The sequence below is a fragment of the Stenella coeruleoalba genome (genome assembly GCF_951394435.1).
Source record: "Stenella coeruleoalba genome assembly, chromosome: 3".
NCBI classification, from domain to species: Eukaryota; Metazoa; Chordata; class Mammalia; order Artiodactyla; family Delphinidae; genus Stenella; species Stenella coeruleoalba.
The window spans coordinates 128,002,664-128,023,256 of record NC_137148.1 but is presented as its reverse complement, the minus strand read 5'-3'; the positions used below and the strand labels follow the sequence as shown (position 1 = coordinate 128,023,256).

Below are 20,593 nucleotides of genomic sequence, written 5' to 3'. Positions count from 1 at the left end.
TGAAACTAACTTCATTTCCATCAAACAGTTTAGAAAGAAATCAACAGCTACCATGATTCTCTTCCTGGACATGTGACATCTCCTGCCACAGAAGCCCCCACTGACTTTCTGGGAAACTGTGAATGCAGAGAAGTGTCTGTGAAAATTAGGCTAAATCAAGGTCCTCTTCTTCTTTCTCTCCTGTAAACCTGCCAGAGTGCAGCCCCACTGGGCTTTGTAAACAAAGGACAAGATTAGTCATCAAAGGTAGAAGGATTACCATATTAGCCAAATGCCATCAATAGTCTGGAATATTAGTATTTTAGGGACCTTGGCCTTGATGATGAGGAAACTCAGACTTTGGGAGATTTAGTAACTTATTTAGGGTTTACAGGTAACCCAAGACAGAGTCAAGACCATGATGAAAACATTCAGAGATCTAGAAGTAATCATGAAATGGATTACAATAAGTATATAAGGCAGCATAGATATGGTAAAAAATGAGATGTCAGGTCACCAGGGGGTATCTCAAAATCATTTATTAACTAAGCGAGTATTTACTGAGTGATTAGTCTGTCCAAAGCATCATGCTAAATACTGGTGATACTATCATTAGCAGGACCTGGGTCTTGCCCTTTGGGATGCATGGTTGAGTTTTCTGTAAAGAGCCTGTTATGGGCTGAGTTTTGTCCACTCCAAAATCCATATGTTGAATTCCTAACCCCCAGAACCTCTCAATGCCATCTTATTTAGAGATAAGGTTCTTATAGAGGTGATCAACTTAAAATGAGGTCAACAGGGTACGCCCTAATTCAATATGACTGTCCTTATAAAAAGAGGATATTAAGAGACAGACAGGGACACAGGGAAAGCAACATGTGGCCATCAAGGCAGAGACTGGGGTGATGATTGGTGTCTACAAGCCAATGGATGCTGAAGATTGCTAGCAAACCATCAGAAGAGGGAATAGGCATGGGACAGATTCACTGTCACAGCCCTCAGAAGGGACCAACCCTGCCAGTACCTTGATCTTGGACCTCTAGACTCCAGAACTGGAAAACAATAAATTTCTGTCGCTGAAGCCACACAGTCTGTGGTTCTCTAATATGGCAGCCCTAGCAAACAAATATAGAGCTCAATAGTAAATATTTTAGGCTTGGTGGGCCATTCGGGCTCTGTCACAACCACTCAGCTCTGCCGCTGTAACACAAAGGCAGCCACAGACAAAGCATAAACAAATAAATGTGGTATTCTAATAATACTTTCTTTACCAAAACATGTGACAAGATGTATCTGGCCTATGGACTGTTTTGCTGACCCCCACTATAAAGTGTTAAGATGAAGGCATGTAAAAGGTAAGAGAGTAGCACACCAGAGGGACACCTCATCCAGTCTGGAAATATGGAAATATAGGAGATGTCTTCTCATAAAATGTGTTGAACAAACTGAATTCTGGATGACTAGCACATGTTAACAGAGTGAAGGGAGATGAAGGAGGAGGGAAGAACACCTCGAGCACAGGGAACAATATACACAGAGGTTTGATGCTCTTTGTGGGGCAATTCCCAGCAACATAGTCTGGCAAGAGCATGGTGTACAAAGGAGACTCAGGAACTGAAGATACAGAAGAGGAGGAAACAGATCACGAATTACCTTATGAGTCATATTAAGGCAACTGAGACCCTTGAAGGACTTGAAGCAGAAGAGATATATGATCATATATGCATTTTAGAAACTTTATTCCAGCTACAAGATAAGATGGTATTGGAGAGGGAGCAAAGTAGAAGTGGGGGACCAGCTAGAAGTCCAGTGAAGAGATGACGGTGGCCTGGAAGAGGGAAGTGGTAGTGAGGATACAGAATAGTGGATGAAATATACATATATACACATATATAAATAGTGGATGAAATACACATATATACATATATAAACATATATGTATTTGAGATATAATGGTTATATATATTTGAGATATAATGGTTAACGGACAGGAAGATTTGGACATTGATCAGATGATAGTGGGTAAATGAGAGGGCAGAGTCAGTATGATACATAGGTCTCTAGCTTGGACAACTAAGCACATGGTAATTCACTCACTGAACAGAGAATACAGGAAAAGTGCAGCTTCAGTGGGAAGATGATGCATGAACTTGGTTTTAGACATGTTAACTTTGAGATGCATACTGGACACCAAGAGGAGATACTGAATAAGCAGTAGGATATATGCAGCACAAATATGACTGTTTACAGGAACCCCAAAGGTAAACTAATCCTAGTTTCCATAACCTGATAAAATATTAACAGATGGCCATTCAGCCTTAGTTGAGTGCCTTTAGTGACATGGGTGACCCATTTCTAATTTAGTCTGCTCCAAATGCTCAAAATCTTCTTTATACTGACAACCCACTGCTCTCAGTTCTGCCCTAAGAAGTGAATTAGGATAAATTAAATTCTTCTTTCATTAAAACTATATACTTTTAATAGTTGAAGGCAGGGATCATGTCTAAGGCAGGTCTCCTCTTTCCTAGGACAATAACTCCAACTCCCTCTACTATCCCAGTTGTCCTCAATAGACTATACCAACTTATCAAGTCCCTCTTTACGTGCAGGAGTCAAAACTGGAGCCAATACTCTCGGTCTGGCCTAACTAGTGTATAATACGACCGATGATAATCTTCCTTCTTTTAGACACTATACTTTCACTGATGTTATCCAAGGTCACATGAGCATTTCCTGACACATGAGGATGCCAAAGTTAAAAATTGGGAATGTTATGCCTCTTAACCAAGCTTCTGTTCCCACTCCAGAGTCTCTGGGAAATGTGTTCAAACTGCTCACATCTATAAAAGAAACACTTTCTTATGAGATGGTAACAATTTTCCTAATTACCTCTTCAACAAATATGATTTCTTCATAGCCAGTCTAGTTCCTACAATGCCTCTTTATTTATGATCCATTTACTGAGTACATTCTCAATACCCAAAACAGTACTAGATGTTAAAGGATGGGGAAAAGTCCTCCAGAAGGATGGGATTGAGAAGCTACACCCCCATGTCAGGACTTCCCAACAGTTTCATCATTGTGTTTTGAATGGTAGAATATTCCGTATTATCCTGGAAAAAGATAGTGCTGTACAAAACTTTCTCTCCCCAGTCACAATACACACACAGCACAAAAAAAGAAATAAGCTTTTGCTGCTTAAAGTCACTGAGGGTTTGATGTTGTTTGTTACTTCAGCATAATGTAGCCCAATTTATTGACTCAAAACTGGATATGGAAGTAAAGCACTGCTGTAACAAAAAAACTCTAAAATATATGGCATTAAATCAAAACTACAATGAGGTACTACCTCACACCATCATTAAAAGTCAGAATGGCCATCATTAAAAAGTCTACAAATAACAAATGCTGGAGAGGGTGTGGAGAAAAGGGAACCCTCCTACACTGCTGGTGGGAATGTAAATTGGTTCAGCCACTGGGGAGAACAGTACAGAGGTTCCTCAAAAAACTAAAAATAGGATTACCATATAATTCAGCAATCCCACTCCTGGGCATATATCCAGACAAAACTATAATTCAAAAAGGTACATGCACCCCTATGTTCATAGCAGCACTATTCACAATAGCCAAGACATGGAAACATGCTACATGTCCACTGACCGATGAATGGATAAAGAAGATTTGGTACATATATACAATGGAATACTACTCAGCCACAAAAAAGAATGAAATAATGGCATTTGCACCAACATGGATGCAACTAGAGATTATCATACTAAGTGAAGTAAGTCAGAAAGAGAAAGACAAATACCATATGATATCACTTATATGTGGACTCTAAAATATGAGACAAATTAACTTATCTACAAAACAGAAACAGAATCATGGACATAGAGAACAGACTGGTGGTTGCCAAGTTGGAGGGGGTTAGGGAAGGGATGGAGTAGGAAGTTGGGGTTAGCAGATATAGGCTTTTATATATAGAATGGATAAACAACAAGGTCCTACTGTATAGCACAGGGAACTATATTCAGTATCCCATGATAAACCATAATGAAAAAGAATATTAAAAAAAAAGAATGTATATATGTGTATAACTGAATCACTTTACAGTAATAAACACAACATTGTAATTCAACTATACTTCAATTAAAAAAAAGGCATTAGTCTAGGGGTGAGATGGTGGGAAATGAGAAACCTGTTATTAGCAGATGGGAGGATCCATACGGGGAGCTGGTAACTTGTCCTTTCGTTTATAGGTCTCAGGGACAGACAAGAGGAGTCACATGTAGATCTGATGGAGAGAACACCATGTACCACCCAGAGTTCCTGGACTTTTAACTTAAAGCTGTGCCTGGATAGGCAGGTTGAGGCATCTCTATTTGGGCAGGGAGAAGTGTATTTTTCCTGCCAGAAAGAACACAAGCTAAATCTTTGGTATCCAGAGGGGCAGAATGTACAGTCACTGATTCAGTTTGCCAGATACTGTTGGTTTTCTCTTCCTAAACACATGGTAAAATTGTTCTTCTTATCCTTTTGGGGGTTAGGAGTGGCCATGTAATTTGATTTGGCCTATGAAATGTGATTGGTTGTGATATTTGTCTTTTCCAGGCAGAAAATTCAAGAGCCAAGGTCCCCTTTGGGCATCTTCCTTTGGGGATTATGGAAGCATAGGTTGGAGCCCGCATCCCAATGTGAGAACAACGTGTAACAGAAGCTACTAGGCAACCCTGAATGGATAGGTAGAATAAGCAGGAAATAAACCTTTGCTTACTTTAATACACTAAAATTTGGGAATTTTTGTTACTGAAACATAACTTAACCCAAATGACTGATACACTATGTAAGCTTCAACAAGCCCTATAAGTGTGTGCCTCTGTTTCCTCACCCGTGATGCAGACATAAAAAAAGAACCTACCTCATAGAATTATTGTAGAGACTGCATGTGCTATATATAAAATATTTACAATAGCGCCTAGGAAGAATAAGTGCTTAATAAATATTAGCTGTTTTTTTTTTATTTGAAAGATTTTCACAGATGACACTGATACCCCCATATCATATCCCCTTGGCCCACCTGGTTTCAGCCACAGAGGGTAGCCCTGTGTTTGCTCAGACTTACCTCTGCTGATAAATTCAATGCTGCATTTCTATTTTCTATCATAATATGGAAGCCTGTTCAATCTATGGGCAGAAACAGTCCAGAGACACTGGGGAGTTATTGGCCCTAGGAGCAACCCTCCTGCTCAAAACCCTCCAAAGATTTCTCTGCAGCTTGAATCAGATCCAAAGTCCCTGCCTTTTGAATAAGATCCAAACTCTATCAAATCCTAGAAAAATTTATATAATCTGGTCCCTTCCAGTCATTTCAGTCTAAACACTCATACTCTCCTGTCCACTCATTAAGTTCCAGCTATACTGGCCCTCTTGATGTTTCTAAAACACATCAAACTTGTTACTGCATCAGAACCTTTGCACTTGCTATAACTTTTGCTGGGAATACACTTCCCTCAGCTCTTTGATGCTTGACTTTTCATCTGACAGAACTCAGCCCAAATGACATCTCCCGAGATAAATTTTCTTTGACCATTCTTGATAAAAGAATGCCTCCAGTCTTATGTTTGTAGGTCCCTTATCCTTCTTTTTCTTTACAGCAAAAATTATGATCTGAAATTATATTAATTCATTCGTTTGCTTGTACATTTTCAGAATTCCCTATTATAAGAAAAGTTCCATGTAGCCAGAGACTTTGTCTTGCTTGTTCACTGATGTTTCTACAAAGCCTAGAACACTACCTGGTACACAGTAAATCCTCAAGAAGTATTTGTTGAATAAAACAGAATGAATGAACCTCCAATTTACAGATAAGGAAATGTGGCTCTGAGAGTTGGAGTAACTTTCCCAAAGTCTTACAGCGTTTCTACAGATGTTCCTGATTCTAAATCCTACTGACTTCTGCAACAGCAAGGTACTGTCTAAAGAGATTGAAGTGTCAGGCAGCAGGCAGGGCGAGATGACATGCAGGTGTTGGATTCTATCGTGGACACGATCAAAACCAAAAAGGCATATTGATCACACTTTCCCCAGGGAGCCCTGAATTGCCAATGGAACAAGATAACTTGAGAAATCTATTGATCTCCCATTTTTGTTATGCTGTACAGGTGACAAGGATCAATGGAGATTTGTACTCTTCTACCCATGACCTTGCGACCTAAATTTGTATTTCCACCCAGATTCCCAAAACTTTGCAAAATGCACAGCTCCGAGTGCCAACACCTTATTTAACTTAGTGTCACCGTCTGTGACAGCTCTGCTTTCCCAGCTCCTGTCAATTCAGAGAAACGTCTCCCCGCCGTCTCCTGCTTCCTGCACCGGAAGCTAGCACGCCCCACCCAGCTGTCCTCTTACTGAGCGTCTGACACACACATTGGCCCACAGCCCGCAGAGGGGCGGGGCTTCTGTCTCGGGGGGCTCTTCAGAAGGGATCTGAGGTCTGAGCAGCCCAACGTTGCTAAAGCACTAGCCCTCTCCCGGCCTCCTTCACTGAGCCTGTGCTTTGCCTGCCTGCTTTCTCTTTCTTTTCTGGCTCAGCTTGAGACAGAGGATCATTCCAGAGGAGGCTCAGGTCTTGGATTTTAACGGCAGTGATGGAAAAACATGAGAATGTTTCCTGGATCTACCAAAAGGAACTGGAAGATCCATTCAAGAAATACCTGAACAACACTGATGACTACCTAGCTTTGCTCTGCGGGCCTCCACGCAGCCACCTCTTCCTGCCGGTGTCTGTGGTGTATTCTCTGATTTTTGTGGTGGGGGTCGCTGGCAATCTCCTGGTGTGCCTGGTGATTCTTCGGCACCAGACTATGAAGACACCCACCAATTACTACTTCTTCAGCTTGGCAGTCTCCGACCTCCTGGTCCTGCTTCTCGGGATGCCCCTGGAAGTCTATGAGATGTGGCGCAACTACCCCTTCCTTTTTGGGCCCGTGGGCTGCTACTTCAAGACGGCCCTCTTTGAGACGGTGTGCTTCGCCTCCGTCCTCAGCATCACCGCGGTCAGCGTGGAGCGATACGTGGCCATCCTCCACCCGTTCCGTGCCAAGCTGGAGAGCACCCGGCGGCGGGCCCTCCGAACCCTCGGCCTCGTCTGGGGCTTCTCTGTTCTCTTGTCTCTGCCCAACACCAGCATCCACGGCATCAAGCTCCGCTACTTCCCCAATGGGTCCTTCGTCCCGGGCTCTGCCACCTGCACGATCATTAAGCCCATGTGGATCTACAGTTTCATTATCCAGGTCACCTCCTTCCTCTTCTACATCCTCCCCATGATGGTCATCAGTGTCCTCTACTACCTCATGGGGCTCAAAGTGAGTATCCAAGCCGGCTGCCACCGTGATGGCAGCATCCCTTCTTTTTTCTCTTACTCAAAGTTCGGAGAAACATTTAGAACTGGAGAAGTTCAGAATTGGAAGGGAGCATAGAGAAAAATAGGATGAGCTCAGAGGGGAAACTTGCAAGTTAAAGGACTGGATTCAAATTGGACAAACAGTAACCACAACTGTAAGTCATTTCCTTTAAGTCACCTTCCATTGTTCTTCCCTCTATACCTGTGGTTCTCAAACCTAGGTATTCCTACAAATCACCTGGAAACCTCACTATGGGTACCCATGGGCAGGTCGCTCCCTCCAGGAAAATCTGATTCAGTATGTCTGACGTTGAGCCTCATTTTAAATAGCACAAGGTAGCTGCCCATGGAGAGACTGTTTCACGCCCTGCTGTCTCTTTCCTGCCCTCACCTGCTTTGCCTGCATTGAAATTTTCCTCTGCAACAACTTGGTCTGAGTATAAAATAAACAATCCCTGCCTGTTTTATACTCCAAGACGAATATAGTTTTAAAGTCAGACCCTTCTTTGTGGTTGCTTTGATCCTTTGGTTGAAATATCAGATTAAAATGCAAAAATATGGCCTAAGTGAGATCAACCTGGACTTCTTTTCAACAGGTGGAGATTGAGGGACGAGGAATTAAACAGAGTACATAAAATAGATTAGAAGACAGTGTGAATAAGAGATAGCTGGAATTAACAGAATATTATTACTTAGTTTGCAACATTTTATAATTAGAGCTTTCTCTCCTGTGCTCATCACGGTAAACCAATTTCTTTCTTTTCTTTTCTTTCTTTCTTTCCCTTTCTTTCTTTCTTCCTTCCTTCCTTCCTTTCTTCCTTCTCTCCTTTCTTCTTTCTTTCCTTTTCTTTTTTCCTGGATCTGAATTGTCTGAAACTGTTGTTTTGTTTTGCTTTTGATGAAGTTAGGAGTGAGTCTATATGATTCCTTTCCTGGTATATTCTGCAGCCAAATTCATAGAGATGAAATCTAACTGTGACAGTTTTATACCCATTTAATAGGTAGGTTGTGTAGGAAATAGTCATGAGACCACTTAGACTCCCAGGTCTGAAGCTCACATATAATATGCCTTTAGGCAAAGCCCCTTAATTCTTTCCTGGAGTTAGGTTTTACATTTATAAAATGAAAAGGTTACATCAGATCATATCTAAGTCTCCTGATAGCTCTAACAGCCTGTGATTCCCTAAAAAAAAAGGAAAGGAAAATCTGTGAGTGGGAGCAATGTGAATTATAAATGAAAGTAAAACAAAGCAGACATCACATTCACATCATACATACCAAGATGGCTCTGATACCATGTATTATGTGATAATTAATATACTCCCATCTCAGTGCATCTCTGAGAAAGGTGTGTGTCAGAAATGAGTGTTCCACAGATGGTCCTTTCAAATAAATACTGTGCCTAAGCAGAGTGGCAACGTCTAAGGAGAAAGAATAGATTTTAAGTACAACAGATGTCTGGACACAGGAGTAAATCTAATCAGGCAGAGTTATGCCAGTCTCCGGGAGGGCTGGCCCCTATAATTCCCAGAGACAAGTGTCAACCCAGACTAGTTCACAGTCATCATGTCTTTAGAAAGCCCTGTGTATCCAACTGTGGCGGAAAGGACTTCTGCATGATTCCAAATATCATGAGCCCTATGAGAAATATCCACCTCAAATTTATCAATACCATCTCTTCAAACGGCAAACAATCACTTGCCTTGGATCAATTTAGAGGAAATATTTAACTGTGAATAGGAAACACGTTTCCCCCCCAAGCAATTAATTTAAGTGTCACTTTGTTTGGTTGTCATGAATCTACAGCTACCTTGTATCAGAAGCTAAGTGATAGCTCAGACAACGGCTTAGAAACCACCCTAGTTTGCTTTGCGTGTGTAGTGCAACTTACAGCATCCTATTCTCAGGAAGGATGAGGTGTTACCCAGAGGACACCAGGAAAGGAACTACGGCTTAGAATGTCACTTCTATAGTAACATTTAATTTAAAGACCTCTAGACTGGGAATCAGAAGTAGGCCTTAGTCTGTGGCATTGGTCTCAAGACCTTTGCACCTTTTGCTCTGTTTTTGCCAGAAATGTTCCTTCTGTCTACTACCACAATCGTTTTTGCCTTTCTAACTCCCACTGATCCTTTAAATCATACTTCACTCACACTTCCTCCAGGAAGCGCTCCCTGATTCCCTAACTACCTGGTTCCTCTCTAGGTGCTCATGATTCTTAGCAATTTCCCATCATTGCATTTATCACAATTTATAATTCTATATTTGTGGGTTCCTTAACTTCTTCCTCTCCAACTAGACTGTAAGCTCAATGAATGAGTGAATGAGGCTAAATTATTTCCTTTATTGCTGGACTTCAGCTTCTCTACCTTCAAAATGGGAGACTTGGAAACACTGTCTCAAAAAGCCTTTTTGATCTAAAAGATTTTTGAAGAGATTCAATCAATTCTGAGGAGTACTGATTCTCATGGCAAGTCGAAAGTTATGATTGACTGTGGGCCCCATTGCCTTCAGAAGGCAGAAAACCAAGACTGATGTACTCCCAGGACCAGGGAAGAATGAGGGGAGCAATACGTATGCTCAAAGTTGAGCAATCAGAGCTGCTTCATCGTTACAGGACACAAGTGTCCACCGAGCTGCTCTCCAGGGTTCGAACATAATGGAGTTGGGAAACAGGCAATCCCAGGGCAAGTTCCTTCCCACCTGGGAAGCTCTCACCTAGTCCTTGTATCTCCCACATGCAGCATTAAAGCTTGAGCCAAAGAGGATGGATTATGAATTGTAGCAGAATTCAGCCAGGACAAACAGGGTTGGACTGGTTTTTTTTTAAATAAACGGATTTTGTTCAGATTATAGAGATATTTACACAAAAGCTATGATTATATCTTGGCATCCTAAAGCTATATAAATGAATCACAGTCTACATAAATGAACAGCTGGTGAAATGATTTTAAGCAGTATAAACAACTGATCAGGATTATACGTCAGTCTGAATGATAATCAACCTCACGTCTCCCCTTCACCTTTTATCTTACATAAAAATAACTAAAAGGAGTGAGGTAGGAAGGGTTCTGAACTTCCTATAGAGTGATGACAATGTTCCTCTCCTATTTTTGTAAGTTGACTTTTAAAGTGTTTAGGCGTGGGTGAGAATAATTAATGGACAAATATCTACTCTACCAAACATCTGAAGGGAAATGAAATTATTCAACAAGAAATAAAGCAGCATTTAATATTGGCTAGACAAACTGGATTCTATTCTACTATGTCAACCCCTTCAAATTCTGCTGGAACAATGTATAATATGCATAAACATTCTGTTTCTGACTCTTCTTCTAGTTGGCTAGTTGTGTCACTGTAACCTAAGGAAGCTGAAATGTGATGATTAAGAGACACATAATTTTTCTTTTCAGTGCAAACTGAGCTGTACAAGAAGCCTGTTCATAAAAAGATTGTGTGCACCATTTGCTTGCTGTTTGATTTAAAGAAATTTTTCCCTGGGGTGAAGAAATTCCCAGTGAGAATAGTTAGACCCACCGAAGAAGTGACTAACAGATCTTAAAAATCTTTCTTTGTTCTTGACTATGGACTGAAATCAAATAATGGAATAACTATCTAGTAATAAGGACAACATTTTTTAAATGGTATGAAATCATTAGAACATAACTGAAGATGAGTTAGGAAGATGTGCAGTTTGGTGCATTGCTCTAACCTTCAACACCAGTGGTTTTCTTCTCAGTGTATCTGGACGCTTCTTTGCATTAGCACGGGTACAGCTTGTGGTGAATGGTACCATGAGAAGGAGAATTTCTAGAAGGGACTCAGTAATACACATGAGTGGGCCTACAGTTACAAATAAATATTTCATAAAAATGCCTTTCGAGTAAACCCAGGACAATAATCAGAACCACAATATATGAAACTTTTTTTTTTTTGGCCATGCTGTGCAGCTTGCAGGATCTCAGTCCCCCACCCAGGGAATGAACCCGGGCCATGGCAGTGAAAGCCCGGAATTCTAACCACTAGGCCACCAGGGAACTCCCAGAATCACAATCTATAACTTACTGAGTATCATGTGCCAGCCATTGAGTTAAGAACTATACCTGCATTATTTTGTTTTACTAGTATATTAATAACATCACCTTTAGTTCTCTCCCATTTATTCCTAATAACTGCACAATATTTTCCCCTATTTCCTTCAAGTTCTAGGTGACTCCGAAGGGTCAAATCTCACAGAACTTCAATCCCTCACTTTCTGAAGACACAGGTATATGTAGGGAACACCAATATATCCGAGAGACAGATGGCCAGTTTTGTTAATCATCTGTGTGGATACTTAAGGGCAGTGCAATGCTGAAAGCAACCTGACTTCTAGGAGCTTACATGTTTGTTAGAGACAGGATATTGATTTGTTGAACTTTGGAGGCAACTATTAATGATCTTTTCTTCCAAGTCTTATTTAATTTTAAATACCTTCTCTAAAATATTCTGTAGGGACTTCCCTGGTGGCGCAGTGGTTAAGAATCCACCTGCCAATGCAGGGGACACAGGTTCGAGCCCTGGTCCGGGAAGATTCCACGTGCCGTGGAGCAACTAAGCCCACGAGCCATAACCACTGAGCACGTGCACCACAACTACTGAGGCCCACGCACCTAGAGCCCGTGCTCGGCAACAGGAGAAGCCACCACAATGAGAAGCCTATGCACTGCAACAGAGAGTAGCCCCACTCGCCGCAACTAGAGAAAGCCTACATGCAACAATGAAGACCCAATGCAGCCAAAAAGAATAAAATAAATAAATAAATAAATTTATTAAAAATAAATAAATTAAATATTCTATAAAAATGCCATCTAGCCCAGGAAGCTCACTGCGTCTTAGAGCATTCTGTTCCACTGTTGCACACAGCACACTAATTTCTTCTCTATACTGAATTGAAATATGTCTCCCTATAATTCAATAAATTGATCCTAATCTACCCTGAGACTATATAAAACAGGTTGAATTTTCCTTCCACTGATGGCCTTAGTTTGTCAAGACTTTCTACATTGCTAATGAGGGAACTCCAACTCAATCTGACAAAATATGAAAGACAGCATAGACCTGAAAAATCCAGAGGGAGAGCTGGCTCTTGGGAAAGATTAATCCAGTAAGACACACAGTGTCATCAAGGACCTAACTTTATTTCTTTTTCTTTGCTCTTCTTTCTATGGTATTGGTTTCAACCTCCAAATCTGCATAGCAGTCCACTGGTGGCTCTAAGCACATTCCTTATGGTGAGGAAAAAACAAAAAGCTCCCTCTGGTAGTTCCAATAAAAGAGAAATGAAACTTTCATTCCTAAACGTATAAGCAAATATCTGAAATCTCATTGGTCTCAATTATCCAAACACTGTGACTGAAGGAGAGCAGCTAAGTTATCTAGGGACTAAACCTGTATCTGGAGATGGGATCATTCCCACCCAAATTAATGACTATGAAATGGAGAAGGAGTAAATCCACCAGGAAAATCAGGGCACAGTTGGTAAGAGAAGAGGAGAATAAATGCTGGAGAACCAATCGGCAAATATATACTATATTATCTTCCAGATATATGATGGTAGTTTATCATGAGACCTTAAAGCTTTTTTTATCTGGCTATCACCACAAATTAGAAACATATGAATTAAAGAGAAAAAATTCACAACTAGATGAATGATGTAGCTCTTCAGTGGTATGTGAGTTCAGAGAAAGGAGAGGACAATGGGCTACAGTGGCCACAAGTAGGTGGGACTTGAACTGGGCAAGAGAGATTGCATGTACAGGAAATGTTAATATTTGAAATTTTCAGATGCTACTTTAAGGATCACCATATCTTCCAACAAGGAGGAGTATATTTTAACATCTAAACTCAGAAACACATATACCCTTATGGGTAATATTTGTAAAGCAGAGTTTCCCAAATTGTGCTTCTCAAGATGGTACCAGGTGTTCCACTGAAATGGGTTGGGAAGGGTATTGTTTAGTCAAAGAAGCACTATCCCCTTTGAGGGTGGGAGATGTGGGATGTGCAAGGTAGGGGTGGAGGAAAGGTGATACACTGTCCCCCATGGAAATGTGTAATGTCCATTAGCACTTTAAGGCTCTGAGAAGACCCAGAATAAAGACTATAAACTTCATGAAGCAGAAATAATACCTGTTTTTGTTTTCTACTGCCTACCCACTGCATGGCAGAGGGATGCCATTCTAATAGATGTCTAATAATTATTGAATAAATGAATGGATGAATGAAAAAGACTAACATTTTTTAACTTCAGAATTTCTTATTTTTCAAGGAATATCTATTAATATGCTACAAAACTAGGGTTCTACAGAGTAGCATAGGATAAATGGTTGCCTGGAACTTGGCCACAACCATCTATCCAGTTGAGTTAGGTGACCTTGATCCAACTCCACCTCCAACTTATGGTTAAACATATTCTTACATGTTAACAAATTCTTACATTTCTTTAAGTCCAGTTTTTTGTCTGCAAAATGAGTGTTAGAGTCACACTTCTCAGCTCTTAATGGGAGGAAAAAATGTTTCCCTTTCTTTATATCTCTTTGCATTTCTCTTGCAGCTGAGGAAAGACCAACCCCTTGAAGCAGATGAAGTAACTGCAAATATTCAAAGACCATCCAGAAAATCAGTCACTAAAATGCTGTGTGAGTCCTCCATTTTGTATTTTGCTTGTTTGTTAAAGCAAAGGAGTTATATTTGGTATTGATCAAGTGCTGCTGGGATCTGGATCAAAATTCTCCTGAAACGTAGTGTCATGTTCTGATCTTCCGTGGCTTACTCAAGCATCTAGGACCTGTCTATTTTGTTCTATTTTGGTTTTTAAACCTCAGAATAACACACTAAATTGCAACCATTGAAATACACTCTGTTCAATGCTTGGTAAATCATATCCACTCTAAGAGCCTTTAAGTACCTCTTTTCCTCCCTAAAATGAGCAGGTGGTTCTTACCGATTTTGTGTTATGGGTTTCTTTAAAAATATCGTGGAAACAGTGAACTCTCCACTCAGAAAGTGTACGAACGAACATACATCAAATGTTTTACAATCCATTTCAGGGGGCTCCGGAGCCCCCTGGTACCCAAGCTTGGACTCCATGGGATCTTTTACTTCCAGAATAAGGACATCTGGCTAAGAATCCTTCTAAGTAGTCATTCCTCTTATGACATTGTATGATTTTATATAAACGGTACACTCTTTTATATAGATAAGATATTTTAAAACACATCCAGGCACTGATTCACACTCTCCCAAAAGAATGTTATAAAAATATATGATCCAACTGGTCTAATGAGATACCAATCAATTAGAGAAAGGAGGTTTATAATATACTTTTCAAGTCACAGCATGAAATTTGGAAGAAACAAATCCTCCAGGCGAATATGCATATGAAACACTCACTGTAACTATGTGACGTCTATGAACCAAAAAAAAAAAAAACAAACCCAAAAACCTGTGAGGTCACTGTATGTCTTTTCAACTCTACCAATCACCTTCTTGAAATATTTTAGCCCCTGTTAGCACGTGACTTTCCCTACTAAGAAATCTAGTGTCTTCAATATTTCTCCCCATTTCTCTTTGATCATAATCTCTCTGATCATAATCTCTCACAAAAGGACTTGAAGTGTACTCACATTAAAGTCACAATGATAAAATATACTGTGAACTATTTGCCTTTGGGGGCAGAGAGTTTAATTATAACACGAATTAAATTTTTAACTAGAGGGAATTGTAGGCAGTAGTAAGCAGATTAGGGACTTTTTCTTGGGAGGTAAATTCAGAAGAATCTTCCAGATATTCCTGAAACCACATCATGCAGGCAGACAACTTACTCTGAGTGTTTTAATGCCAACAGGAAACATATGTACTATTTACTATGGAAAACATCAAATGTGCTCTTGAGTACAGAGAATTGTAAAATGAACACCAAAATACCCATCACCCAGCTTTAAAAGTTATCAGCTCATAGCTCATCTTGTTTCCTCTATATCCCTATCTCTCCTTTAGCCCCTACTAGATTATTCTGAGGTAAATCTCAAGCCTCGAAAGGAAAGGAAAGGAAAGGAAAGTATTTTACAACTTCAGGAGAGAAAAAAACATACATGTTTATTTTTCTGGAGAATAAATGCCCCTTAGAGAAACTATGGTAGCACCAATCTCTGTCATGGGAGCTGAAAGTAAGAAACTGGAAGGTGCAACTTCCTGTAAATCTGTAATCATTTGAAAATAAATGTAAAAACAAACATAAAGGAAGTGGAAGGAATTCTGTGCTCTAGCAATTTATAATATAATAGACACATCCCCATCCCAATCCTAAGATGCTTGTATTACACTCATGGTTGTTTGACCTTTCTCCTTCCCGACACCTTACAGAATTTTAAATGACTAAAATCATAGAAACTTCTAATTTTTTTCTAGAAAAACAAGATAAATTCATACTATACTTCATAGTTTGTTATTAATCTATAACTTTAAAGAACACCAAGTTGCTTGAACACAATCATTTTACTTATATATCCAGTTTATGTGATTCCAACAGTCTACCTGCAACATAATTTATTTTCCACAATAGAATGTTTTCAGAACTTTGAATACATTCAATACTATTCTAAATATCCTGAAGGAAACTTACATTACACAAGAAATCCTTTACAACCGTATGGAAAACTGATTCTCAATCCTATAAAATTCATTCTTATGTTTACATATTCTATGTAGAGTCTCTTTAGGATCTAGGTGGCCTTTAGCAATTATAACTTAACAAAGATGGAGGGGAAATGCTAGAAGGAATGGATGAACTCAGGGTGGGCACTGTATACCTGTTCTTGCTTTGACTGCCTTTGACTCTCCCCTTCATCATCCCTTTCCAGTTGTCTTGGTCTTAGTGTTTGCTATCTGTTGGGCCCCATTCCACATTGATCGGCTCTTCTTCAGCTTTGTGGAGGAGTGGACTGAATCCCTGGCTGCTGTGTTCAATCTCATCCATGTGGTATCAGGTAAAATTTAGCTCGTTGGGGTGTATCACAGGTGTCCAGGTAACTGCAGCTTCTTCATCTTGCTTAGAGCAGTAGGTTCTATCTGTATATACCAATTTATCATGGGGATCTGCCATACTGTAATGAAGACACTTGATTTTTATTTTATTTAAGTATTGATTACATATGTTACAGGTTCAAAAGAAATACACCGTATTACTATTTGAGACACTACTTTATGAAAGACCTCAACTCTAAGCTTGATGATTACAGCAGGAAAATGGTCAAAGGAATGATTCCTTTGGTTCTCCTTTCAATGGCCATGTGATTTAATTGGTTCTTATTTATTGAACATCCATGTCCCTGAAATCCTGTATTGTCTTCAGCAAGTGTTAGACCCTCATGAAAGCCAGCCAAAGCGTATTCATGGGGCCTCAAGGTCTGCTTTTAGGCTACTTTAATGCTGCTTGTTAAGGACACCATAGAATATGAGAGAGAGAGAGTGGTTGAAAGGTTACTAAATCAGAGGACCTGGATTTGCATCTCAATACCACCATTTATATTCTGAGTGATACGCAGAATATGGATTTCTTCTTGCCAAAGTTTCCTCAACTGTAAGGTGGCAATAATGCCTGCTCTATATACAACACAGGCTGATGGTAAGAAGCAAATAAAATAATAGCTATTGAAGAACTTTTTAAGCTGTAAAATGCTATAGCCTATCTTCTACAACCATCACAAGTTTGTAAAGTGGATATTATCATCAACATTTTACGGTTAAAAAACAGTTCTACAAAGAAGAAATGACTTGTCCAAAGACACTCAGTTGGCAAATGGTAAAAACAAGGTTCAAGCCTGAGTCACCTAACTTCAAGTTCAGGGTTCTTTCCTCTAAAATGGAGCAAAGAATGGCCACCTGAGTCTTTCTTTCCCAGTCAGTGTAACTATTAGTCTTAGGGTCACACCACTTCTATCCCTCTACCTCTGCTAGTCATTGGACGGTCCTATGGGCTCTTTATCAAAGACATCATTAAGGAAGAAAGATAAGATCAATTTATGCAAGTTAAGCTCCAGATGTGCACAGAACAGAAACAATAGCATTCATATGTATACTGAATACCATATATATTATCTATTTTCTACAACCATCTTTTTTGTACTCAGCAGGGCTTGTGTACAGTTTATACCTGGACATTAGGACTTTCCTCCATGTTAAACTATTTATTATTCTGGACAAAAAAATCAAAAATGTTTATGGCTCTGATCTTTGTGGTTAGTCTTAGAAAATGGGAGTGTTTAAATAATATATACACTACTATATGTAAAATAGATAACAAATAAGGACCTACTGTAGAGCACAAGGAATTCTACTCAATACTAGAGTGGATATATGTATAACTGATTCACTTTGTTGCACACCTGAAACTAACACAACATTGTAAATCAACTCTACTCTAATAAAACATTTTTTAAATAAAATAAGTTATTCTTTAAAAAAATTGGAAAACACACAAGATCACATGAAGCTTGATCTACACTCCTCCAGAGGCATCAAGACAACCATTTTAAGATTCCCAAGTTGTTCATTTGCAATAACATTTTCCTGTTAAGATGTAATTTCTCCCTTCCCCACCTTGCCAACCAGATGATGTCTAAACCTCTTAAATGCTACCCCAGAAATGGCCCCAACTTGCCTTTTGACCCTCAAGTTATAGTATTTTCATTCATAAACCATGTATTGAATGCTTGTCAAACTGGTGAATTAGGGATTTCTGCACATTCTGCATTATTCTTGCACAATAATCATTCTCTAGCACACTGGTGCACGCTAAGCCTTCTACTTGCAGCACTCTCTCCTCTCTTCCCCAATATCTCCTACCCATTTCATGGTCTCGCTAGAGTCCAATCACCCCCATTAAATTTGTCATGACCATTAGAGTTCTTGTGTTTATGCCATTACGTGAATTTCCATAGCATGACTGTTGGTGTCACATATTTTGCTCTTTTCTTAACGGATACTGTTTGGTACCATCCTTTTGTTAATTACTGAAATTAGGCATAAATCTTGTTCTGCAATACTATTCCAAGTCCTTGGAGAACAAAGTCTAAATCCACTACCTTCCAATGTGCCTCAAAGTCGTAAAATGAGTTCAATCAGTATTTATTTATTTATTTTTTGCGGTACGCGGGCCTCTCACTGTTGTGGCGTCTCCCGTTGCGGAGCACAGGCTCCGGACGCGCAGGCTCAGCGGCCATGGCTCACGGGCCCAGCCGCTCCGCGGCATGTGGGATCTTCCCGGACCGGGGCACGAACCTGTGTCCCCTGCATCGGCAGCCGGACTCTCAATCACTGCACCACCAGGGAATCCCAGTATTTCTTTATTGAACAAATTAACAGTCTATAGAAATATTACCGTCCTACACTCCTCCCTGCCCAATTCTGTCCACAGGGCATATGGCACTCCGAATGTCCTGAACTATATAAATGAGGACAACAGTGAATGTGTTGAGGACAGCACCTACCACTTGTTTTATATTCTTATTCTCAGCCCTTCTGTAGACAGTAACTCAATTTAATCCTCACAATAATCCAGGGAGGTGAGTTAAAAAGGTATTATCATCCCCACTTTACAGAGAAAAGGAAATTGAAGTGCCCGTTCTGTCCAGGGTCACAGAACAAGCAAAGGCCAAGATCAGAAACTAAGTCCTCTGATTCTCAACCTTAGGCTCCCCTTGGGCCTTGCGAAAACAGAATAGGATATGGTAATAAAGGAAAAGTGAATACCAACCAAGAAAATGGCAGTGTGCAAGACATTTGGAGGAGAAAACAAATGGAAAAATACAAATATTCAATAAGGTGGGAAATAAGGTGGGAAGAACCATCAAGGGGAAAGGCTAGGTAGGGAAAAGACATCGGGGAATACTTCTTTGACGAGATATTTAGCATTTTAAGAAGTCTCAGCAGAGACTATGCCTTGACTGATTTACTATTCCTCCATTACTTGCAGTTTCAAATTATAGATTTAAGCAAAACTCCAATGAGATAAAAAAAAAAATCTCTCTTTCCTCTGATACTTAAGCATCTCTCGTTAATGCTATGGGAACATGTTCGTTGATTAAACAAGTGGGGATCAAAGGAAGTTGCCAAACATCTCAGAGAGATCCCATGCCAGCCTCAATTTTTCCAAGACTCTTTAATCTTTCTGGGTTTGATTCCTAAGTACACAGGTGGTAGATCTGTTCAGAGCATTTTGTATTCTCAATTAGAGTCTTATGTATATTATCACTTCCAAACGAGGCAATCAAAGGGATTCAAGACCTTTGTTAAATAGTTATGCTTCTCCCTGTCATACCTCTCCCCCAATTTCTCCTTGGCATGTCTCTTAATCTCCTGCATTCCAGGTGTCCTCTTCTACCTGAGCTCAGCTGTCAACCCCATTATCTACAACCTACTCTCTCGCCGCTTCCGAGCAGCATTCCGGAATGTGATCACTCCTTCCTGCAAACAGCGGCCCTCCCAGAACCACCCACAGGGGCCATCTGTGCAGCAGAACATCTTCCTGACAGAATGTCACCTTGTGAAGCTGACTGAAGATGTGGGTCCCCAGTTCCCTTGTCAGCTGTCCATCTGCAGCTCTCATTTCCCCACAGCCCTCTGTACTGGACAGGCACTAAGAAAGGAACTCTCAAAGAGCTGACGTTCCTCTATGGCTCCACACTAGAGGGAGGGACATCCCATAATTTACGCCTTCCTGTATGATATTAAGGAGGTAAAATGACCCTTAGAACTTATATATCCAATTCTAGGTTGTTTTTTTTTTAACAAATGTGAAAACTGCTACTTAAATCTAGATCTAAAACCCAGAACCTCCTGATTTTTAGTTAGCTTTCCACTATCTTAACTGCTTCATGCCCCTTTATTAGTTCATGAAAAGAACATGACTAGCAAAGCATGGCACATATACTTTGAGCCATTTCCACTATTGGGAATGGTTTGTCCTGTTATTCACACTCTGAATCAGGCTGTCTTTCCTACAACCAGTGGTTTCTGTGAGACACAGAGGGAGACATGGAGAAGCTGTTTATATGATTTGAGGGGTCCACGCCAGTTCTTCCATAGCAAGCTATTTACCCTACTGCCTCATATGGTGCCATCATAATGTGATTCCTTGGAGTCCTGAAGCCTTTGACTTTAAGAGTCCTC

At 40.1% G+C, this 20,593-nt stretch overlaps 2 protein-coding genes across 2 annotated transcripts in view; one reads left to right on the top strand and one right to left on the bottom strand.

The window, feature by feature from the left end:
• G3BP1 (G3BP stress granule assembly factor 1) overlaps positions 1–20,593 on the bottom strand; it is a 1,009,408-nt gene that overhangs the window by 305,933 nt on the left and 682,882 nt on the right. The window lies entirely within an intron of this gene.
• On the top strand, positions 6,513–20,208 carry NMUR2 (neuromedin U receptor 2). The gene is made up of 4 exons (XM_079918612.1): positions 6,513–7,343; positions 13,977–14,061; positions 16,285–16,410; positions 19,792–20,208. The coding sequence occupies exons 1-4, from the start codon at positions 6,627–6,629 to the stop codon at positions 20,085–20,087; spliced, it is 1,224 nt and encodes a 407-aa protein (XP_079774738.1). The 5' UTR covers positions 6,513–6,626; the 3' UTR covers positions 20,088–20,208.

Bases quoted from the DNA above. Each gene is read 5' to 3' on its own strand.
- NMUR2 (XM_079918612.1), top strand. From the start codon at position 6,627: ATGGAAAAACATGAGAATGTTTCCTGGATCTACCAAAAGGAACTGGAA. The intron at 7,344-13,976 runs GTGAGTATCCAA...TTTCTCTTGCAG, and splicing joins ACTACCTCATGGGGCTCAAA to CTGAGGAAAGACCAACCCCT. The intron at 14,062-16,284 runs GTGAGTCCTCCA...ATCCCTTTCCAG, and splicing joins ATCAGTCACTAAAATGCTGT to TTGTCTTGGTCTTAGTGTTT.